Here is a 26,230-nt window from a genome sequence, read left to right on the forward strand (position 1 = left end):
ATAACCCTCCTCAAATCTGCTCTCAAAAATGTTGATGAAAGCTCAAGGAATTTCATCAAACAATTCAAATGCAAGGGACGTATGACTGATATAGTATTTCAGCTAGTTTCAAATGACTTTTTCTTCAATTTGCATCAATGAGAATCTTGTGCTAGAAGACTACAATGGACTACACAATGACCTAACATGAGTGTGCTACTAATTTTGACAATATTCAGTGCATATATATGAGCTAAGCATGAGAAATGAACACCTACAGCCAACTGACATTTTTACAAACAGTTGGTATGCAAACTAACTAGCTGATAAATAATGATATTAAATTTCTTAAATGACACAAGCAACTATTATCTTCTTAATTGCAATGAAAAAATACAATGCTCATGAAATATGGCCAAGACTTTGGCATTTACATGGATTACAAAATGATAATGCTGGTATAATGCACACTTACAGCTGAAAGTTTATAACACCCTAAAAAACAATACTAACAAAAGAACCTGGTTGTGGATGACTGTAATAATTTCCTTCAATGCTGCCCCTTCTGCTTTGCTTTTTACGAACTGCTTTTTCGGCCTGCTTTTTTGGACTGCTTTTTTGTACCCGCTTTTTCAGCCTGCTTTTTCGGTTCCGCTTTTTTCGGACTGCTTTTTTTGACTGCTTTTTCGGATCTGCTTTTTGGACTGCTTTTTCGGACTGCTTTTTCGTACCCGCTTTTTCAGCCTGCTTTTTCGGTTCTGCTTTCTTCGGATAGCTTTTTTTGTACCCTCTTTTTCAGCCTGCTTTTTCAGTTCCGCTTTTTCAGACTGCAACTATGTTGAATCTCAAGACCATATCTTTCAATGGCATCAAGATTTCCAGCTTGAAGGGATTTCGTCCTCCAAACTATTGAGACATAATCTCCAGAAAATTTCTCAATTTCTTTGATATTTCCAAGCCTGAATAAATGAGGGCTATCCTCTTTCTTTTAATCCCTTCCTCACTTGCTCCACGCTTCCGTCTTGCCAATGTGGGATAATACATGAGTTTTAATATTACTTCTTTTTTTCCTTTTACAAAGTCCATGTATGTACTCAAAAGGGGGACTCTTGATTTTTTATAAAGTGACTTTATGAAACATTATAATATTTAATTTTAAATAGTCACTTTACTTTTGTAACTTCAAACATTAAAATAATATACCAAATAAACTCGAAATCTCACATATAATAGCTCATCAGAAAGAGCCCAACAAAATGCATCTCATCTTGTCACTAAAAATTGAAGGCACTGCATCCCCCTATTGGCTTACTAAAAATAGTAAGTCTTTTCGAAAACCCAACAAACGAACTCCGTTTGGCCTGTAATTAAATTTGACTAGGCCAAATAACCTCCGGATCCCCTTTGAAGTCCTGGTTGGCCCTCGGGACCATACAAGAATGGGCTAACGACAACATACATCCAGACTGGCTAAGTGGGGGGACATTACAGAATGTTTAAAAATAGTAAGTCCACAGCTAAGACCCCCAAAACACCTTGTCAGCTCACGAGGGTCGCTATGATGAGCTAATTCCAACAACTCAATAGACCTGCCAAAGACGAGGACATTATTGGGGTACTTGTTGAAATTGTTGCCATAATTCTATCAATGTAATTGCTAATTCATTGTTGGTCTTTATGGTATATTACTTATGTGTTGCTTTGAAGTATTGAATGGTTCTACATTTCCTCGCGTAGAATAAGATTTTATCTCATGTTGATTGGAAGCAGTGTTTAGTTGAATAAAAGATATCTTGGATGCATCTTTGTTAACTCGCTGAGACCAAACCACTAACTTCTTGTTGATTATGATCTTGCATGGTTGAATCGCGTATTCATGGGCTCAACTTTGATTATTTCTTGTATATTGATATGCATTGATGGATGGTGTTAATGGAATGGTAATAATTTGAACATATCACATTTAACTTCGGAGATTGCAATAGCTTGGTTGATGTCAATGGTTATACTAATCCTAGTAGAGTCACAAAGACATCACAATTTCTTATATTCTAGGAGTAGAAAAGATTTCTAAACCTTTATTCCTTTACCAATTTCGTTTGGTTGGAAGAAGTTGAAATGGTTGATGTCCATTAAACTAACAACGTAAGTCCCTTTGTGATACCAACATATCACATCATTTAACTAAGTGAAAATCCACTAAAAGCAAGAATCTTCGGGTTGCCTTATTTAATCACACAATCCATATATATTATATAGCACATGAGCTTCCTTCAAGTGAGGATTTGATAATTGGTGTTTTGTCCTAAAATAATGAGTGTTTGATTCTGCATGTTGCAGTGGCATAAAACTACATCAACACTTATATCCCAGATCAATCCTTTTTCTAAGTGATTCGTCCATTTTGGGGGTTTTTTATAGGGTTTTGTAAGTTCTTGAAATGATTCTATTGCGTGTTTTTGCCATTTTTTAGGGATTTCAATATGATTTTAATGTGCTTTAAATGGAAAAGGTCATTGAATATTGGGTCAACGATTTATTCATGAATAGAGATTTAACTGGCTGGCTCTAGGATTCAGGATTAATTGGGGATACTCAGGTTTTTTTTGCAGATCATTGCTTCTATGCCTTTTGAGTTGATAAACATAGGGTAACTTGAGGATGCAATTAAGTCAGCCAAAGGACAGCAATTAAAGAGTCATGCCCATTACCTAAGAAGGAATAAACCAAGAGACCTTCCATTCATTAAAAAAAAGCATTAACATATGAAATGAAGAAGACACGAAAGCATCCATGACCTCAGGTTAGCAATCCGAACAGATCAGGATTATTATCAAGTTGCAAACAGTAACATCCTTGTTCTTTGTGATATGCATGGATAATTATTTAATATATATGCCTCTGGTATGCAGCAATATAATGCGCAATTCTTTGAATAATATAGGATATTATATTTGGCACATTATACCATTTATATATGACATGAATAATAATATGAATTTTTGAGTAACAACACTTGAACTAAAGATCACAAGTATTGATTTCTAAGTGAAGATTAGTTCATGAGAATAGATCAGTTCATCAGACAAATAGGTGGATCGGACAAGAGATTACTATTTATTGCAGGATTTTGCATTCCTTTTCAACGGTGATATGCATGATGAAGGTGTTACCTAACATATTTGTTCTTGTGCGAATTGCAATCTTTTTAAATTCGTCATTTATTCATTTATCCTCCTAAGGAAACAATTGAACAAGTTAAGATAAGGGAGTACATGGAGGGAGAAATTGTCATGAGGTCCTCTTCCAAGCATACCACCTCATGGTGTTGAGAGGTTGTCCCATGAGGCTAAAGGGGTGCAAGGAGTTCCCACACCTTGTGCTTAGAAGGGAAGGATGCTCTGAACACCCTATTATAGTTTCATGAAGCCTATATCATGGTTGACAATTATGTCAAGGGATTCTAATCATAAGGAGGATAAGAGTGGCAATTGAAGAGGGGAACAGCTTTGGAATTCCTCACTAGGTACACACCCTCGTATGGATGGCAAGAGCCACATGATGGCCAAGAGAGATACCATCCACTCTTGGGCCTGGGTTAGAGGATTGAGTGGAACCGGAATCTTCACTAGGTACACCCCCCTGATATGGATGGAAAAGAGCCACATGAGGGCCAAGAGGTATAGTATTTGCTCTTGGGCCTAGGGTAGAGAAATCATTGGATATGGATTTCTCACTACGTTCAACTCCTCAAATGGATAGAAAAGAACCACATGATGGCCAAGATGGATAGTATATGTCCTTCAGCCTAAAATTGAAGATTGTGAACAATTATGGAATTCCTAAGAATGTACACCCCCTCATATGGATGGTAAAGAGACACATGATGGCCAGGAGCCCCTCATATGGATGGTAAAGAGCCATATGATGGCCAAGAGGGATAGTATTTGTTCCTGGGCATAGGGTTGAGGATTGGGTTAAAGGCACCCTAATATGTCCCTTATCCAAGTCCTCCTATGGTGGACCTCCATCAATAAATTAAGTATATCTTATGATTAAGTTAATGTCCCCATCCCTAGCAAGATGATCTAGATTCTATACTTTGAATATGTGTAATGAGGAAAATCTATGTTGTGGATTATGTTTCAATGTTTCTTACATGTTCCAAGCTCTCAATGAGAAAAATGGTATTGTTAATTCTATTCTATTTAGAATTTGTAAATTAGGGGGAAAACTATGGCGTTTACAAAAGAGGACATTAAAGGTGGTATCAACACATTGATCTTGAGATCCTGCAAGGAAAAGATGAATTAATAAATACATTCTAGTAAATAAATTTGAAGGGTCTAACAATGCATGCATTTGTTTGTATGCTTTGTATTTGCATATATTTATGTGCACACTTCCATGTATGCTCTGTGTCTCCATACACTCATGTGTATACTTCATGTTTTTAAGTGTATGCTCCATATTTGGCTCTATTTTTTAGTTGATCTAGAAAGTGAGAATAACTAGAGTGAACAAAAATAACTATGAATTTGTTACATTTGAGGCCATAGATGTGAGCTATTCTATTGTACAAACGTTGAGTCAATCCAAATCAGTTTGATGCTACTACAAGATCAACTTGTTCCTTCTCTCAGTAATGAGGAAAAGCTTGTCTTACAATTGCAAAGCTTGCAAATTCTCAATGCTATAATTAAAATCAAAGTTGTGAAGTGAAACTAGTAAAATCACAAGGATCTAAAGATCAAATATCCCCTAGGGTTAGTTTAGGGACCCTCACATAAAAAGATTTGATTAAAAAGTGATTGCTTAAGGATAACCAATTTCGAGAAGGGCAGAGTGTCATGTCCCTAATGCGAAAGATACTGATACCTAAGGAAAATTGTCTTGCCTCAAGAATTTACGATTTTCATAGAGTGATTTGGAAAACATTATCAAAATATGCCACATAACCTTGCAACTTTCCAATCATTGGTTGAGATAAATTCGCATTTAAAATAAAGATAAAGATATACACCTTGAGATAAGATCAAAGTTGTACAGCAGAAGCTAATCATATCATAAAGAAGTCCTAAAGGTTAAATTAGTGTTCTTCACATTGAAGAGTCTTGTTTAAGGGCAAGCAAATTAAGGGTGGACTGTCATGCCCCACCACGAAGTCATGGCTTATAAAAATTAAATCATATCCCTCACGAACTAAATAGAAACCTTCAATAGCAAGTAGCCTTGGGGTAGCAAACACATAAAAAGAGTCAACTAAGCTTACGCATTTTGCTGCTGCCGACCTCCATTATAAAGCGTCCAACTTTGGGAAAGGGTTTAGAAATGATAAAAATTGTGTAATTAAACTTGATTGCTAGCCAACCTATTCAGGACAGTTGCAACCTTTTATGAAAAGGTGTTATTTGAAAATTATCAATAAGAGGTGTTTGTGGATAATATAAGCATTCATCAATGCATATTGTTCCTATTCAAAGAGAAAATCTACATCAGAAAGAGAATTGGTGATCAAATTTTAATTTAAGCGAGGCAAAAGATAGTTAAAGCACCAATGCACTGTTGTGAGGTTTTCACAAGTTCACCAAAATAGAATTTGGAAGACAGATGCATATAGGATGCTAGAAGGATGCACAAGCTACAATTTCTACCTTATACAGAAGAAATGATGAACTTTCAGAGAATAAGAATCAACTCAAGTTGGAGAACACTCGCCTTCATGAAATTATTCACCAACAATCTTCACAATCCATTGTCACCACACTACTTTCAGAATAGGTGAATTGGAGAGTTGAAGCGGCAAAGGCTTGGTTTGAACAAATTATTACAAAGGGGGTTCAACCTATAAAAGACACACTTAAAAGTCCTTGAACATCTCAGGAGTACAAAAGAAAGGCTCAATGACATACTTTCTTCCTTCAACCAAGAACTAAAAACATTGGATGAAGATCTGAGTATATGGGACAAAATGCCAAAAACTGACATGGATGTTTTGGTCACATATGATATCATTCCATCTACAAAGATGTTCTATGAATATCAAGGGCTCGTGGGTCATATAGCCCAAGTAATGAAAAGGCTAATAACAGAGGTACGAGAAGCCCTTAGAAGCTGCAATACTATGGAAATTGACATTGTGAGTGATCTAAAGTAGATGGGTTACAAGGTACTAACAAAGGACAGTAATCTGATGACCTAGTCGGAATTCATCAACAAGGTCAATGCTGAATTTGAATCAGATCATTTTGGAGTACAAGTGATGAACAAGTTTCCAATGAAACACCTGTGGGAGTTTATTATAGAGAACTACCAGATCATCAAGAAGTGTCAAACCACTACAGTAAGGTTAATGCAATTGCATAGAAGATGGGAATTCTAGATCCTCCAATGCTCTGTGATTGTATTACGAAATGCAAGGCTTTTATTGACAATCTTTAAAGATTGATTCAGCACTTTTCCAACTTTTTCTTCAAAGTTTGTTTACAGTAATTTCAGCTTTGTTGTTTCAAAAAATAGGTTGCATGTAATCCAGGAGCACGTAAGCCAATTACACGTACCTTTTGTCATGTGATCCAATAAATCTTCTTTCTTATCTTGACTTAGTCAAGTTGGTTGAGTTCCTCCCACCTTTTTCTCAACTTTTCTCACTCCTTTGCCTATATAAAAGAGTGCCTTCCATTGTAAATAATCATCTTTTTTATATGCAAGAGAGCTTTGCCATTTTTGTGAGAACATAATTGTGATTTGTTGTACGATTTGAAAGAAAAGTGAATATAAAGATCAATTTGTTTCAAAATTGTGGCTCAAATTGGAAGTTGTGACTACAATCTGTGTTACCATTTTTAGTTCATGTTAAATTTTGTGTATTACAGCGATGTGAATAGGAGAAATGATTTGTTTCGAAGTTGTGACTGAGAACGATTGTTGTAATATAAATTAGAAGCTATGCGAGTATGTATTGCTATCTCGTATTCATGCAAGTTATTAGAATTAAGTTGCTTTCATATCTGTGAATAGAAATAGCTTATAAAATTATAGTTTAGAAATCATCTACTTTTGGAATTTTATGTGCCCCAATAGTAATGATTCATCTTTGCAGAATTGCACAGGAGTTTGTGAGTATAAAAAATAGACATAGATCTAAGCTAGTACGCTTTCAATCGGCCAGTGAGTTGGTGTGGGTTTATTGGTCCATCTTGCCCATTACCTGCTATGTGAGTAAGTGGATTCCTTCTTGAAACAAGAGGAAAGAATATTAGTAACACCTTTTGAAAGTACCTCTAAACTTCTTGCTCGCCTTGAGTTGATCCAAGGAACAGCGAGAAAGGGGAGCCTTCCCTTTAAGGTAGGAGAGACATTGTCTCATAAACTGTGGCTAGTAACCCTATTTTGCAACAGAGCCTGTACAATTGTCATTTGCAAAATATCCACCCAACAAGTTTGAATGTATGGAGTCAACTAATCCAAAGAAATTAAGAAGATGGTTAAGAATGGCATAGTACAAGTGACAATCTTTCAACCTACACATCAATGGACAGAATTAGTATTGGATATGGCAGTTAATTACAATCTTGAAACAAAACAAAACCTCACACCAAATAGAAGTGTTGCAATTCTTCTAAAAGAAATGTCTTCAACATCCCTGAGCACAAGGTGGACATTCACAAAACAAAGAAGGAAGACATGAAAGAGTATGAGAACAAATCTGGTTATTACATCAGACTTGTTAGCAAGGAGTAGTTAGCCAGACCTAAAAGAGCTCACTCCCAACTCCCTAAATTAACAAACTTCAAAGAAGTGGGAGATTCATTTTGATGCTAAACATGATGATGGGAAGCCCCCATGCAACACTTTTTGAGTCATGGATGTGTTACTATATAGAAATGATATTTAGTGGGAATCAGATGGTTGATTGGGCAGTCATGATCAATGACAACATTGATGAACAGTTGAGGATTATAGAGGAAATATAAAGGCAATCTACATGACCTACTTGGTTTATGTGATGGCTTTGATGTATAAGTACACCAGATTAAAACCTCTGTAAAGAGCCTAGCTGGCTCTATCCTGCTAAGCTAAATAGTATGCATAGTATGTAGCCCAAATGATGCAAGAAATTGCCCAGCCACAACTCCTAGTCTCCATGCGGCTCACTGCAGGCCCTAATAATCCCTTCAAGCATCCACAATAGGCAGAATTAGAACATTCCCTGCCTCCCAAACTAATCACAGTTCCCAGAATGTGTTGTGTTGGCCCTTAATCTTTCAACATGGCCTCTAAATACTAGATGCAGGTGTTGGCAATTTGGCTGAGATGAAATGTCAGGGTTGTCATTTATGGCAACGTATAGCTTGAACTAAGAAGGCATGAGATAATATGAATTTTTGCATACTCAGATTTAGAAGATTATCTGAATGTTGCTATGGAAACAGTGAATAGTCGAACAGATTGTTTTGGTGCGCTTCACTAGAGGCACTTGAGCATGTACGCTCTTAGATGGAGATAGTACAAATAGTATAGAGCATGTGTCTGAAAGTGCTCAAGAAGATTTGTCGTACAACTTGATTTATAGCCATTTTACAAGATACACGTCAGACAGACATAACAGAGTAAAAGGCAAAATACAGGCATTTTGGTTAAGAGATTATTTTGGTTTACCAAGACAATGACTTAACAATGTTGGGATGACATCCTAAATGTTAACCCACGTGTGGAAAAGGATAATTAAAAGCACGGCCAACAGGATGAAAGAGTTAGGTATAAAGGAAGAACCTTTGTTTGTAATTAAGTGTGGCAATATAATGAACTAATGTTATTTTGGTGCACTATATGATTGTAAAGAATGGGAATTTGATGCTAGAGAAGAACAGAGACAATGCATGTACATTTTGTGAAGTGGAACTCAAAGGACAAATCAGATATTACAGATATCAGCACAGTCATAAAGGTTTTTGTATGCACACCTTTGCTTACAGATTATATTGTTGTATATGCATGTTTGTAATATCCCCCTCTGATAGTAAAATTCAAATAGTCGATCTATCCTTAAGCATTTAAATGATCATTAGACTTTAAGTTTATTATTATATTTCCCATCTATAGTAATAATTTCATTAATAAATAAACTCAAATACTTCATTAGAATATATTTAAATAATATTTAATAAAGAATAAATAAATCATTATTAATATTGATATCTAAACTATAACCAAATCCTCCTAAACTCACTAAGCAAGTATTTCTAACTCCTAATTGAATAATCCTATTTTAAATATAATGTGAATATAACAAACCAAGACCAGTCACAATAGTTGTCAAGGGACACGATCAAACAACCAGTCCCACGCATAATAAATACAAGTCTGTTACACAATATTGGAGAGCTAGAAAAAAACATATATTTTATAAAGGGAGACCAGAAGAGAAATTGCCAAATTAAGTGTATAAACGATGCATAGGTGTAGGATCAAATGAACTCCGAATAGTATGAATTGACTAGACTACTTTCATGCAAAAATTAGCCATGTCAGCAATAAGAATTCCAATCATCGATGAAATAGAAAAAATCGAAGGAAAATATACAAGGCAAAAAGCATATAATAGAATACACCTATGGACAGGCAAAAATAACATATAACCCCCAAAGATAGTCAAACATGTGACATGGCAACAAGCAAATAAATGAGTGGAAAACCAACTAAATAAAAAGTACAAATAAATATATATAGAAGCAAAGAAACCCAACTACAACCACAGGTGGAATGTGGAAGCAGACACATTGAAAAGTAGCATCACATCAGCATTGGTAAACTCATTAAAACCTAAGGCGCAGTCTCATCTGCATTACAAGGCAAGGAACGATTATTAAGGAGCAAGCATTGGGCTTAGCGGTTAGTGAGGAAGCGTGGAACCCACGCCTTGAGTTAAGATATTGTAAGGAATTATATTTTTTATTGTATGACATGTTATTATTAATGGAATATAAGGAATTATATAGTATGACATGTTATTAATTGGACAAAATACATTGTATTTGAACAACTATAGCATGACATGTTATACTTATATGTTAAATGAATGGAATGGTATTTAAATTGAATAATCTATTTTAGTGAGATGATAAATATGATTCTTTACGTAAGGAATATTTGATCCTTTTGTGTCAGTCCCATGGAGATTATTGGGATCCCTATCATGGGGTATGAGAGGTGTTAAGGTCTCCATCTGAGCACCATGACTAGGAATAATGAGACAAACTCCATGTGCCAAAATATTTTGATTATGTCAAATATGCATATGTGATTGGCCTTGGATAGAGGATGTCCCATCCAAGAAGAATTGTAAGGGGTGCGCTCCTAGGAAGACGGTGAGGTACCTATAAGCTAGAAAGCTCAATTTGTAGACGTCATTAAGATTGGGGTTAAATTAGAGGGAAGAATAATATAGCTAGTTTTGTTACTGTTGTGATTCAAACAATTATTTTGCAAGTATTATGTGTCCCAAACTAACCCTTATAGTGGGGACATTATAATGTTTGGGCAGTGGGCTCAGCTTGCTCTTTGTATTGTTATACCAACTCCTACAAGGTTGAGGTTTCTAATTAGGCCTAGTCCTCTAACAAGGACAGATATACTCTACAGATGTAATAGACCCCCAAAAGGGTCAATATCTTTCACAAGATACTTTTGATTAGTAGATCATTTTGTGGGTACCATCCCTATTGAGGTTTTCCCTTGGCCAAGGTTTCCTTAGTTAAAAAATAATGGTGTTATGAGTTTTATTGTGTTATGCTTATGTTTACTTTTCCGTTTGATCATCTATGCTTGTTTAAAAGATAGTTAATGATATCCATAGTTGGGCAAAAGTTTATGGAGCATTGATTCATCCCCCCTCTCTCAGTATTCCCTTAATATTGACACACATGTCTACAAACTTGAATACAGCCCCAGAAAAACACAAATTCTTGCCTTATCGTGTGGACTACAGCCTCTCGGCATTCAATTTGATCCCCAATCTGGAATCACAGGGGTGTAAAATGCAGCCACAACTCAATCCCTCTTCACAATTGGATCTCAGAATTCAGACTAACCACTTGCACAAATTAACTTCTCAATCATAGTGATCACAAAGGAGAAGTCAAATCAATTTTCTATACCTCAGCAGCAAATTGTAGCACAATTCAAGAACAAAGTCTTCAAGAATTCACAAACCAAAACCTCAGCAAAATATCAAAGAAATGAACAATTAATTAGATGGTGATTCTCACAATTGGAGTCATATTTATTATGTAATTGAGCAACTTAAGAGGCTTCAGCTTTGCAATTCCATTTTATAACATTAAATAACATGAAGTGCCTTAATAAATATGAAGCCTCGTTAGTAAACTAATAAATATGAACTCCATCAATTAAATGCACCAACCATATACAAATGGCGACCAACTGCCCATGCCAGCACTGCACTACAAAATATAGTAACTGCCAAAACAGACTTACTATAAATAGCATGTCCGCCTAAAGATCCCCAAATCTCATTGTCAACTCATGAGGGTTGCAATGATTAACTGACCTAGCTAACTACAGGAACCTGCTAAAAATGGGGGCATTACAGCCTTGGGACTGTAGTGTAATGTCCCCTTCCAGCTAATGTAGGAAATAGGGACAATTACCTTGGAATCTCAATTGCAAGAGACTGATTTCCTAATTAAACTTATGGGTTTCAGGACCCCTTAAAACCTGTTTACCTTATCAAAAACATTCCAAGTGATACTTCTTATCAATGCTTTAAATAGCTAAATTGCTGCTATTTCATATATGACAAGTAAAATATATAAGATGATTATGTTTGTATGTGTATTGATAAGACAAATTAATTAATGTCCAACAAGAGACCACAAGGGTCTAACGTGCGGGAGAACATACAAGGCACCAACCTGCACCAGGAGCACCACATGGTGTCCGCAGAAATAACAATCAAAAAAGCAAATGAACGGAGCCAGAAAAGACCAAATACTCCTCACAGGCAAGAAGTAGAATAGAATTAAAGGATACAGTCTAGGGTGAGGCCGTGTCCTGGACCATCTGGAGGAGCAGTCAATATTATCTTTATATATTTACAATCTTCCAATGTTGGCAGATATATAGTTTGACCTTCTCTGATATGCCAATAATACCTATGCAATGAACCATCTTACAATGTTGTCTTATAATCTGTTTATTATGCAATGACAATTTGGTGGTGTGCCTGATATATCGATAGGTTTGGGCTAACAAGGTGTTGCTAAGTCAGATGTGACACTCTATGTATGCAGCAAAGACGGTGGTCTTGCTTAAAGTGGTAAGGTTTCTTTTTCTGATCTGAATATGTATTCTTGCAGCAATATTGGTATCATCTCTGGTAGATAATTAGATACCTGCAACCCAACTGGCCAATAAGGCAAGTACTCAATCTGAGAAAATCCAAACAGAATGAAAATAAGAGTAAGTAATGATCTTAATGTCTCTTTTAATAGACTTGATATCTATTATATATCTCTGATAAGACCCAAAGGTTGCACTCAAAAGACATGTCATTTCCCAAATTACACCTTTTTCAGATATGTGCTAATTGCATCCTTTAAATAAATTGGTTTATCACCTTATTGATATGTTTAGCATTTCTTCATCCATGTTTGATCCTTTCTGCCACCCAATAGCCTACATGGATTAGTTGTAGATGTCCATCTGAATCCCATTATCTAATCATATTAACTCTCATTGATGACTGATTTCTTGATGACTGTTGATGAATCACTTCCACCCAGTTTGGTCTTAATAAACAGCCACTACTTAGTAAATCAATATCTTATTGGACTATGTAATCTTCAACATCCGTGGTGTCTATGTAGTTCTCAATGGCCTCGTAATGGCAAATAGAGTCAATACCCAATAGATAGTCGAGAGATTCGTTCAATCCTTTCTAATTCTTATTGAGCAGTGGACGTCAACCATATTCAGCATGTTTCTGACATCATCATCCTCACTCCAAGATGCTGATGGTATGATCGCAAATCTGTTCCCATTGCTAACTCTTGTTTATGGTTTCCACATAGATATACTTCTCTTATAATATCATTGATACTTGTAGTATGTAATAAATATTATGATAAATAAATAATTTTCTGTGATGATAATATTTATATAAGATATAATATATTCAAAATTTATATTGTTATGATATGTTTATTATAATTATTTATTTAATTTGTATTCGAACTATTTATTATTCATTTCATAAATACTATTATTATCTATTTATGAATAATGTAATGATATTGTTTATTTATCTTTATTTTTTAGTATTATTTATTAAATTCTATCTTAGAAACTGACTACAACATGACCCGGTAAATTATCTTTACCTTTTCATGTTCCACATTAAACCTCAATTGTGAATAAATGATTTGTGTTAAGGACAAAAATAAAAAGCTAAAGAATATAATATATAGTAATAGATAATCAACAGCAACAACTTCTTTGGGATAACAACTTTCATACATACCTTTATAAGTTGGGCTCTTCTTTGAGGATCAATGCCTTGAACCCCAAATATCATTTTCTCTGCTGAAACGTCCATTTGTAATGGGACATCAAAACCAGCAAATGCAACATCTCTTCTCCACTGCATGACAGGAAATTGCATAAAAAGAACTTAAAGATTTTTTATATGATTCCTTAACACCAAAACTATAAACTACAAAAGCATGCTATCTCTGATTTCTATGTATGAAATAGTTTAGGTTGCTTATTTACTGCTATGTATTATACATTTTATTAAAACCATTTTGTAGCTTTTAAATTATTTCTCGACTCGGTGATATTTTCAAATTCAGATGAAGTCATGAATGCTTTTAAAACAATGAATATTTAAATAAGAGTGAAATGCTCTTATCTTTCTATTCCTTTTAAGATAATCAGCATATCAATTCCACCATTTAAATTGCAGATAGGAGGAAGACAGTGCCTTAGCCTGAAATCTTTCCATAAATATTTAGTTACCAGCTCAAGAGAAAGGGGTTTCTATTGCTACCCCTTGTGTTTTTTAAAACCAACAGTCGTCAAATACTGTAAAGTCGATCTAAGGCAATATTTTGCTAAATTAAAAAATTTCTCATCAATGGATCCTGTAATAAGAAAGAGTCTCAAAAAAGATGACCAACGATTACCAGAATATCAGTTTCATTTATATTTGTCTTTTACAAACTCTGAAACAAAATACATATGCTCAATATGTATGTAAAAAAATAATATAATAGAGAACATACAACAGAAGAAACCATTTACAGTAATATGCATGTGGTATTTATCACACTTTAAAAAAGAATGATAAGAAATATCTTGATTAAAAGATCTGATCATGCACAAGGTCTCCAAGTGCAGGCATAACTAGCATACAATGTAAAAATAGACAAGAAAAGGGGATTCTCAAACAATCTAAAACACATCATACGAATTAAAAAATATAGATAAAAAGATAGTCTATATTCACTAAGACAATAAAGCATGCCATATCTCAAAACTCACACTTCCCTCCTAACTCAAAAATAACAATCTTTTCTCAATAAAATGTATTTTGATGAAGAATGAAACTGACCACATCAAAGCTTTCCAAAATATCACCGTCATCATCTTCTTGACTTCAGAACTCTGTGAGACAATATAAATATCCTCGATATGTAATGTAAAACAATACTCTAATAGATGATAATGTAACAGCAGCAACAAGTACAGGCATAATCACATATAATAAATGCAACAATAGTTTAAATCAGCCAAGGTAGCAAAACATGTCATATCTCAAAATTTACCAATCCTTCATAACTAAAAAAAAATTATCCCATCATAATTAAAAATTACAAAAAAAAAATTGGTTGTGGCTGGGGGTATCCTCATAACCCAGCCCAGCACCCACCCCATTTTATGTTGGTCTTACTTACTACCAAGTTGGGTTTCAAGAAGGGGCAAACTGGGGCAAGACTAATCTCCTAGGGATGCATGCACTGGCCAGCAAATCACATGCATTTGGTAAGTCCACGCCTCAGAGTTAAACCTAAGACCAATGGGATAAATAGCAAAACACTACAAATTGAATTAGTAAAATTACAACATTTATCACATACATAAATTTTCTATAACTTACCACAAAAATAGATATTTCTAATGAAGAGCGCACTATTGGTGTACCAAAAACATTTTATGTTGCTAGTTGTTAACAAATATTTTGCTCATATGAGCATCAACATAATACCAATACAAACTGTTACGATAGAAACCGTGAAACTAATGGTAGTTCCTTTCAAGAAACCATAGTATAGAATGTTGATATGTGGTAACTGATCAGGGAAGTATTGTACACTTTTCATAAATTCTTTGGGGTTCGAGGCATCGCCCTGGATAAAAAATCAAGTTGACTCGTCAAGGATTTTTGAGTTAACTCGTCAACCATTTCCCAAAGTTGACTCGTCAAGGGTTTTTTAGGTTGACTTGTCAAAGTTATCTAGCCCTAATTTTGTAAGCGGCAAAAGCTTGTATAAAATGACTTGGGGTTAGGGATTTCATGATGTATGTGAGGTGATAGTAGCTTCTTGCAGCGGTCTTGAGCTGTAAGAGGTTACAAATTGCAATCAGGTTGTAATCGCTAGATAACAAGAATATTGGACTTGTTTGGTGGGTGTAGCCTAGGGATTGCATGAACCATGTTAAATCTTTGTGTCTTGTATTCTCTTCTGCGTGCTTTCTTATTTTCTGATATTGGTTATATTTGCATATAATTGTTATTCCAGTCCCGTTAAATCCTATTAACTAGTATCAGAGCAAGGTTGTTTTCAGTTATTCTCTACAGGAAGGTCTCACGGTTGAGTGCGATTGATGGCAAAGGAGGGTAAGCTAAAGGTTGAGAAGTTTAATGGGCAGAACTTTCAGTTATGGAAAATGCAAATTAAGGACCATCTTTATCAGAAGGATTTATGGCAGTCATTACAAACAAAATTCAAGAAACTGACAACTATGACAGATGACGACTGGGATATTTTGGATTGAAAGGCACTTGGAAGTATTCGATTATGCCTGGCACAATCGGTGACATTTAATATTACAAAAGCAAAGACAACTGAAGAGTTGATGCAAACCCTAGCAAAGTTGTATGATAAGCCCTTTGCCTCAAACAAGGTATTTCTCATGAAGTGTTTATTTAATATGAAGATGACAGAAGGTGGATCTATTGCAGATCATTTAAATGAGTTTAATACTGTTACCAATCAATTATCTTCTGTAAATGTTAATTTTGACGAAGAAATTAGGGCTCTCTTGATTTTGTATTCTTTGCCTAAAAGTTGGAATGGCTTGGTAATGGCTGTGAGTAATAATGTTTCTGGATCTAATTCCTTAAAATTTGATGATGTGAATGGTGTTATTCTAAGTGAGGAAACTCATAGGAAAAGTGGATCTACATCAAGAAGTGTTTTGAACGCACAAAGCAGAGGCAAAACAAATGAGAGAGGAAACAATTCTGAAAGTCCTGAGAAATCAAGCGAAAAATCAAAGGGGGAGAAGTCTTAATCAAGAGGACCAAGAGATTGTTGGTACTATTGGAAACCAGGGCATAAGAAGACAGATTGTTGGACTCGAAAGAACAATGAAGGAGACAATCAAGAAGGGAACAAGGAGGCAAATGTGGTAAATAATAAATCCGAAGAGGATGTTTTGCTTCGTTGTTTAGAAAGTGTTAATGATTCACGTGTTTTAGATTCCGGGGCTTCATTTCATGCTATTCCCCAAAGAGGTTATTTTCTTGATTATGTCCAAGGGGATTTTGGGCTTGTTTATTAGGGGGATAATAAACCCTATCAGATTGTTAGAAAGGGAAAAACTTAAGATTAAGTTGCAGAATGGGAATCATTGGCTACTGCAAGAGGTACGACATGTTTCTAGACTGAGTAAGAATTTAATTTCAGCAGGGCAACTGAGTGATGAGGGTTGCACAGTTACTTTTAATAATAAAAATTGGAAGGTTTCAAAAGGTTCCCTTGTAGTAGAAAAAGGTGTGAAAGTAGGCATCTTAAATCTTTGTACAGGTCATATTGTTCCTTCTACGTTGATTGTTTCAGAGAAAAATGAATATTCAAGATTAGTTACAATACTTGAGCAGAAAGAACAAACAAATGTAGTAGATTCTGATACAAAACTATGACACGACAGACTTGGGCACATGAGTGAGAAAGGTATGAAATTATTCCATTCAAAGAACGTTTTACCCAGTCTGAAATATGTCAATAGGAATTCTGTGAAAGTTGTGTGTACGAAAAATAAAAGAGAGACAATTTTGTGAAGAGTGGGAAGGAAAAGAAAAATGAGAAATTAGAGCTTGTGCATACCGATGTATGGGGACCAGCTAAGGTATCTTCCCTTGGTGGCTCTCATTATTATGTTACACTTCTTGATGGTGCAACTAAAAAAGTATGGGTTTATTTCCTTAGATAGAAAGCTGATGCATTCATCTTTTCAGAAATGGAAATGCTTGGTTGAAAATGAGACTAGTAAAAGATTAAAATGTCTCAATCTGATAATTACGGTGACTATTGCAACAATGAATTTGAAGATTATTGTTCCACTAATGGTATTCGTAGGCTGAAAATTGTTCTAAGGTCTCCACAAGAAAATGGAGTGGTTGAACGTATGAAGAGGACAATAATGGAATGTGCAAGGAGTATGAGGTTGCATGTCGAGCTACCTTTAAACATGTGGGTAGAGGTTATCTGTACTGTCATTTATTTGATCAATAGAGGTCCCTCTACTCCTTTGGGTTGTGGTATTCGAGAGGAAGCATCGACTAGTAAGAAGGTGAGTTATTCTTTTCTCGGAACCTTCAGTTGTGAAGTATTTACACATATAGATTTTGAAAATGGAACCAAGCTAGAAGCTAAATCTAAGAAGTGTATATTTTGTTGGATATGGCATTGATGAATTTGGTTATAGGCTTTGGGATTTTGAAAATCATGAAATTATAAGAAACAAGGATGTCATATTCAATGAGAAAGTGTTGTACAAAGATCTATTGCAGCAACATGAGAAGAAATAGAATGATTATGTAGTGTTGGATGATACTCAAAAGGATGATGTTCCAGTGGTCTCTCATGCTCTGCAACAACAGCCACAACAAATATCACAAACCCCAATGAATGCTAGACGGTCAACAAGGCTAAATAGACCTCCAGAAGATTTTCTCCCTCTTTATGTTCTATTTTATTAACAAAAGCTAATGAACCTGAATGTTATGATGAAGCTATGCAGGGGGATGCAAAGATTTAGTGGTAGTCTGCAATGGCAAAAGAAATGGACTCCTTGCTGAAAAATCAAACTTTGGCCTTATGTAAGTTGTCTCCAAGTAAAAGGGCTTTACAGAATAAATGGTTTTATAAGTTGAAAGAAGAGGATGGAGATAAGAAAAGATTTAAATTCAAATTAGTTGTAAAAGGATTTGCACAGAAAAAAGGCATTGATTTTGATGAGATATTTCCTCTAGTTGTTAAAATGACTTTTATTCACATTGTTTTAAGTATTTTGGTTACTCAAGATTTGCATTTGGAGCAGTTTGACGTTAAAACAACTTTTCTTCATGGTGATTTGGATGAAGAGATATATATGTCACAACCACAAGGATTTGAGGTCAAAGGATAGAGCTATCTTAGCTTTTGTTTGTATTAGGTTATCTTTACTATTTGTATTAGGTTATCTTTAGGGAGTTAGATGTCACATAGGGTTGTGACCTCAAATCCTTGACCATAAAAAGTAAGACATCTCACTCCCTCTACATGCACTTCAAATCTATATCAAAAGAGATCTACCCTGGTTTTTCTTTTACTGAGTGAAATTGGGTTAGAAGGATCACTCGGTTTCCCATTAAGCTAAATTTTTTAAATGGGGCATTAATAATATTAAACAGTAAAGATAACCTAATACAAACAAAAGCTAAGATAGCTCTATGAAAGCATACTATCACAATGTCCATGACAAACAGACACTGTTGACAAAAATTATGGAGCAACAAATAAGCCACTAAAAATCACAAAGCATGAGCCACCACAGGCCAAAAAAACGACAAGCCATGAAGACTCAAAAAGTGCAAACCATGGGACACTAAACCACAAATAACCACCAACAACCCCCAACCAACAAAGAGAACCAGCTACTCGCTAATTGAATCATCCCAATTGAGCCACTCCTTGCAAGCTGTCATATAAACTCAATCAAGGGTAACTAATTCTTGTACATTGTTTATTGGTTAGCCAAACAAGATGTCTAATGCCACTTTTCTTCAATGAATTGACATGCCTTCACAGCCATGTCCTTCCATTCAAGGAGCTTTTCCTCTAATGCTTCAACATAAGCCTTTGCAGTTTGAATCTTCAAGGATAACAAAAAAATTCCTCGCCAATTCAATAAAACAAGGCAAAGAAAGTTGAGTGCCCCCTCATGTTTCACCCAATTATTTAGTTAATTATGGAACAAACTTAAGTAGCGCACAGGTATCACTTCACTAATGCATTTATTTCCTAATTCAAAATTATGTAAACATAATAGATTAAGTATCATAAACATTTAAAGCCCTTAAAGATCATACGTAGTGAATATCTAACTAATACAAGTCGCACTAGAATATTATCCATTCCAAGATTCAAAGAAAAGAAAGTAAACAGTACATACCATGTGCCATGAAGGAACATAAAATTCCAAGAATGAAGACAATCATGAGTTGGCAATGTCACATTTTGAATCATACACAAGACAACCATGGCAATGTTATCAAAAAAGAGGAGATCAATAAACATCACTGTTCTTCTAGAAAAAGGTGATGGCCACTAGAGATGGCTTGGCTAAGTGACCAAGAACCCTGAACGCACAATATTTGATTAAGGTATATTGACCAAGTACATTTCCAAAGATACTACAAACACATTTTGCGGTCTGCTATACTTTGGACCTTTGGTCATTCTCTAAGATTCACAGTATATCTAGGTCATCAATCTATTTTTATTTAATACTGCAGATATTTAAAATATATATTAATTAAGTTTTGTTATGTTCAGTGAGCATAGTTAAGACTAGTCAGCTGAGTTGAGTACTTTGGGGTAGTTATTTATAGTTGGGAATACCTCAGCAACCGTAGGCAAGTTTAAATACTTCCTTGCAGTCGAGACAAAAGAATTTTGCCAGTCCTCATCCCTATTTCGTATGAAGAGCATTGATGCATAAAGGACACTTGTTATGATCTCTCATTTTAAATATCGTTTAGTATATTCTCATCTAATTCAAATGTGCATGTAAAAATCCGTTTACTTTACCCTGTTAATTAGCTAAACATAGAAGTAAACATATACCGTACCAAAAAAAAAATTGGGCATGAGGCAAGCAATGCTAATCGAACATTATTCCGTCCAAGAGTGCACCAAACCTCATGTAGTCTTCATTATCAACTTTGCCCAGTTCCCAAACTCTTACAAATCAAAGTCCTAAGATCTACTCACAAATAGTGTTGTGACCTTTGTCCTTGAAAGCTTGAAGCCATCTTGATGACTAAGGGCTAGTACATTCTAATGTCATTAAACGATCGACTGAAGGTGAAGAGTCACATGGAAACTCGACCGTTTGGACATCAATAAAGGTTATTTTGCCTTTGTAGGTTCAAATGAGGGTAATTTAGGATTAATTAGCATAACCCTCGTACCAAGTGACAACAATTAACGGGCTGGGACTTGAACCTAAGATCTCTGATTTGCCCATTTGAGTGATCAATAAATGACGATGGCCGTTAACGTGTTGCATTACTGAATTCTATCTCCGGAATGTGTATTGACTTTCCATACTAGTATTTTAAAATGAATCTCATAGTACTTATAGCACGATTCAGAACATTCTCTTCCAAATTATGCTTCTAAACAATGATGAGAAGTTTCAACTGATAAATTCACTAGTGAGGTAATTTCAAGAATATACAGAAGCGAAATACCTCTCCTCCCAAATAGCATAGAAGGCCAGATGAAATCAATGACGTATCACGAAACGCAGATCTCCCCAGGACTCGAATCATGTCCGGCTCAACCATGTGCTTTCCGCCCAATAATTTTAAAATGGTGGTCTTCCCTGCTCCATTTGCGCCCACCAGAAGGCAGCGATCACCAGCCCTGAGAGTGAGAGAAAAATCATCTATAAGAGGCTTTGCTCCAGGTGGGGGTTGCCCATCTAAGCCTGGATATGTGAAGCTCAGATTTTTCACCTCCAACGTCACGCCCTTTGCCTCCATTGTTTTCGTGGATATCAATTTCAATTACCTCCCTGCAACGTGAACTAATGCTGCTGCTAATGTATATACCCATCTCCCAGATTAGGTACGATTTGCTCAATTATGTTAACTTCAATCATTGCGGAGCTGAACTTTTAATATTTCTGTAGTTAAATTTGCAACACGATAGCACAATGAATCGATACTGGGTCCGTGCACGTCACGCCTGGAAAGTGAGCCACGCATCAACATTTATGATCACCAGTTTGTAACTGATTGATTATAATATCACTAAGAGGCTTCATAGGTTTTGAGAAAGTTTTTAAAGCTCTTCTACATACATGAATGAATGAATTTTCATGCCGTCCACAGAAACTTCAGGTTCTTTCTTCTCCACATTGAACTATCGAGGTATCTTCATAAATCTATTTCCTTCTTTTATTTACCATTAAATATTTTCTATTTTTTATTACAATTTTTAAATTTTATGTAGAAAAAATATTATTAAAATGAATGTTTAGGAATAAGTAGTAAAATTAGCAAATGGAATCATCTGTTCTACAAATTTGTAATCAAAATAAGCTAAGTAATTATATAGGAGTTTGCTCTTATCTACCTAAAAAGAATATTTAGCTTATAAATAATAACCAAGTTCTTTTTAAATTCCTTTAAATATCTAAGTGTCAAGAAGTGGCCATCTCAAAGTATCATTTGATATTCATTCCAAGATATTCCAACAATTGTATTCTATTACAGACAAATATCTCAAAAGTCATTCCAAACTATTAGTATGATTGGCTACTAGTGCTCTTTCCTCTAATGTCTCTAATGCCTCTATTTTATTCTATTGGAGAACATTTTACATTTCTATAATTTGAATATTTGTATTTCTTTTGGAATTGAGAAATATTATTTATCTTTGTATTTTTTGGCTTGTCTATGTTAATAGGACCATTGCTAAAAAAATTGTTTTTTTTTTTCTATTTGATATGTTTCAAATATTAGTAATAATTTGAAATGATGTGGGATCACCTTATGGTGTAGTAGTGACTTTGTTACGTTGTTAATGTTGTAAGCAAGGTTCAAATCTTCACCTAGCCCAAATACAAGTGTTAATGTTCATTTGGACCCACCTCAGTGATCGTGCAAGTAGTGTGTGGTGGGGATGACATCGGTGGTCATTTTAGAGATTGTCTACAGTGGGAAGGAAGGGTTCTCATTGTGATTAAAGGAAGAGGAGGAGATGTTATTGCCTCAATTTTTTCTCAAGGATGTAGTCCCCCAACTAGTACATTTTAGCAAATATGTGACTATGTGACTAATACTTTTAGTCACAACACTAAAACTTGTAGCCACTTGACTTAAATTGATCACATTTTAATATTTCTTTGTAATTTATATCTATGTGTGACAAAATAGGTGACTAATTTGGTCATTAGACGAGAGACGCAATGCGTCGTAGTTCCTGTCGTTGTAGAGGTGTAGGTGAGTGAGAATAAGGTTAAATAGTTGTAAATTAGGATTGTGAATGCATTGATTTTTGCCTAGAATTGCACTTGTCATCTGATAGATGGATCATATGTTTTCATAGAATAAAGTAATTTTTAATTATGAAATAATATGTATATAATTTAATATGTACATTTGTAAATAATATATAGATTTAATACATATAAATTAATGTTAATGAATAAATATAATATAAGAAATAAGACATAACATATAACTATTTAATTTTAGCACATAGTTTAGGAAAATTTAATAATAATTTATACATCTTTTAGAATTGAAGTATCTTTTTTTTTTGTGGTTATTTCCTTCACTATGTTTTTTGATGTAAAATATAAGTATTAATTTAATATTAAAATATATGTTTAAGCTTTAAATTTATTTAAGCTAAATGATAAATTATTTAAATAAAAAATAATAATAATAAATGATATAATTTTAAATTGTAACACTTATCAATTATACATATTACAAACACTCTTATAAAATATAATTAAAAAAGAATGTTGTTTAATTTTTTTTAATTTATAAAAGTAAAATGATAGCAATAGTTCAAGTACTTTTATTCAAAAATCAAAATTTAAAAAAAATTACAAATTGAAATACTAAACTCTATATTTGATTAAAAAACTTGGTAATAAAAATAAATAGTAATAATTGTTATTGATTAGACATATTTGATTAAAAAACTTGGTAATAAAAATAAATAGTAATAATTATTATTGATTAGACATTCATTTGTGAGGTGAAGGATAAAAATAATTGTTTTTTAAAAAGTTAATCCAGTTGTCACAAATGTGGAAAAGATAAGGAAAAGATAAGGTTGTAATTAATGCATTCATAAAATTCTTATAAACCAATGTATTTGCAAAGTGTTGAGAATTCTATATTAATATGTAATGAAAATTAATTTTCCCCTTTACTATTTTTACTCCCCACCAATCCCAATAAAGATAATTAGGTTTTTTTCATATATTAAAATCATAGAAAATAGGTCAACATTACAAATTTCTGTATAGGCAAAAAAATATTTATCTGCCATTGGTGGGATGGAAAAGATAGTTGGCATTTATTTGCATCTGACCGATGCGTTAGTATCCTGCCAACGGCAAGAACTAATAAAAGCACAATACCAACTAAATAAAAATGACTGAATAAACTACCAAATAAATGATTAAGTAATTAATCACAATTAATTAGTCATACAATAAGATGACTAAAAAATTAGTCACCCAAATAAAGATGACCAAATGATTGATTATTACTCCTTTAAAATATCTTCAATCAAATGAAGGACTTAACAATTATTTTCCAAGCTTGATCCTAGGTGAAGTCCTAATTGAGTAGGATTTTGCAATGATGATGTTCCAAAATAACCTAAAAACTATATCACGGATATCAGGAGTTTGAAGTAGTGTCACTTAACAAAATCAAAAGTTGATAACTATTCCTCAACTACATGAGAAAAAGAACTCAATTCAACAAAAAAGAAAACCCCCCTTTCAAGATAAATTTAGAGAATAAAATCTTTATGTTATACATTTTTTTAACTAAATATTTAAATAAAGAAAATTTATTAATAATATCCTAATCATGTATTTAATAGATTTGATATTAAATAAAAAAATTTATTTAAAATTAAATATATTAAACACACATTAACATAATTTAATTTTAATATATTTAATCTTTAGTAAATAATATATATTAAAATTTAATAACATCACTTCAAATAATATAAAAGAGATTCATATATATATATATATTGAATTTGGTAGATAGTATTATTATTTTCTATTGAATTAAAATTATAGATTTATACCATATATCTTATTTTAAGTAATATTATTAATCCTAGATTTTTATATAAATATTTAGTAATTTAACATATGGAATAAGACTTAATGTCCTCAATTTTTTTTGGAGAAAAATTGGAATTCATTCAAAAATCATATTCCTTTGTAGCCCTAAATCATATTTATGTGTTCACTCTATCATAGTGTTTTCTTAAAAGAAACTTTGTTTTGGGTGGCCATGTGCACACATCCTTGCCTTTGGAACTCGAATTGCAAATTGGGTCTTTGGTGTTTCAACTAAGACTTCTGAACGGTATATAATTTTTTTTCCTCTTGTGTTTCTGAGCATTCTTAAGATTTTCACTTTTGTTATTATGTTCTCCTCTCTTGGTTATGAGATTGTACTATGTATTTTTCTTTGAATTTATATTGTTTCTTTCTTTTTCTAAACCCTTATCGTAGAAAGACTTGTATTTTAAACATGCATATGTGAGAGAACTCAAACTACTCTTCTTTTATCTATTTGTGGTTTCAATCTTATAAACCATGGATAATCATAGCATATGAACACAACATTTCTTGAAACCCTAAAAATACACTTTGCAGCTATCTAAATTCCTACTTGACTTGGTAAGGAAAATACCTCTATTAGTAGTTCTTTTGCATGAACTCTTAAGCATGAGCTTGAACTAGTATTTTTTGTTGCTTGAACTTACTAGCCATGGCTTTTTGTGCTCTGAGACAAGGGTCTCTTTGCAAATCTAAAAATATATCAAGGGTTTTTCTCCAAATGTCATGGCTTTTTGAACATATCTTTTGTACACTTAAAAAGGGTTTCAAGATTGTTGATCATCCTTCTTAATGTAGCCATGAGTTATGTTTCTCTATTATGCATTTAAGAAAAAATGAGGGTTTATTTTTAGTTCTTCTGTGACCTTATTGTGACATCATCCTCATAAGTTTCCTTTATCTCTTGTATTTTCATTGGTTGTAATTATTGTCAATTAGGATTGGCCTATAGAAAGATGTAGAATCTAGTTATCTTGTTAAAACATGGAAACACTCTTAGGTTGTAGGTAATCCTATGGTAGAGTTAATCTTTGAGGTTGAAAGATTTTTTCCTTATTAGTATTACCAAACTAAAATTGGATGGGAAAAGGGATGAAGAAACATGTTTGATGTAATGAAAACTAAATCTAAATGAGGTGATGCACTAAACAATGAATTTACAACTTTAAAACTTCACCAAAAAGACAACCCAAATTACTATTGATTCATACTACATAGAAAACCATGCATCACAAAAATGATTGTAATGTAAGGACCTAGAATCTTTTTACTTGAAAGGAGAAGTAATACTTTACCAATTTTAGCAAATGGATGAAGGACATAAACATAGCCCTATGATCACATGTATCAAGTTTTGCATGCACAATAAAGGAACATAACTTGAAAGAAGTCGAACACAACACACAATCATAAAATTCACAATATTGCAACAAATTAATGAGAAGGAACCATTGTATTCATATAATCAATGATGAAAAATCTTTTCTACAAAGTGCTCACATAATCAGCCAAAAAATTGTAATGTACAAAATAAATGGAAAAAAGAAGAATCCCCAAG

At 33.7% G+C, this 26,230-nt stretch overlaps 1 protein-coding gene across 1 annotated transcript in view; it reads right to left on the reverse strand.

Annotated features, from left to right (window-relative positions):
- The window catches only part of ABCI20 (non-intrinsic ABC protein 9), a 58,671-nt gene extending 37,316 nt beyond the window's left edge, over positions 1 to 21,355 (reverse strand). The window contains exons 1-2 of the mRNA XM_089825384.1: positions 21,026 to 21,355; positions 13,523 to 13,642 (exon numbers count right to left, since the gene is read on the reverse strand). Of these exons, the coding sequence (XP_089681510.1) occupies positions 13,523 to 13,642; positions 21,026 to 21,319 (414 nt within the window). The 5' untranslated portion in view covers positions 21,320 to 21,355. The remainder of the gene's footprint in view (positions 1 to 13,522; positions 13,643 to 21,025) is intronic.
- Between the last annotated feature and the right edge of the window lie 4,875 nt (positions 21,356 to 26,230).

This window comes from Cupressus sempervirens, chromosome 4 (genome assembly GCF_028749045.1).
Source record: "Cupressus sempervirens isolate cs-2001-9-10 chromosome 4, ASM2874904v1, whole genome shotgun sequence".
NCBI classification, from domain to species: Eukaryota; Viridiplantae; Streptophyta; class Pinopsida; order Cupressales; family Cupressaceae; genus Cupressus; species Cupressus sempervirens.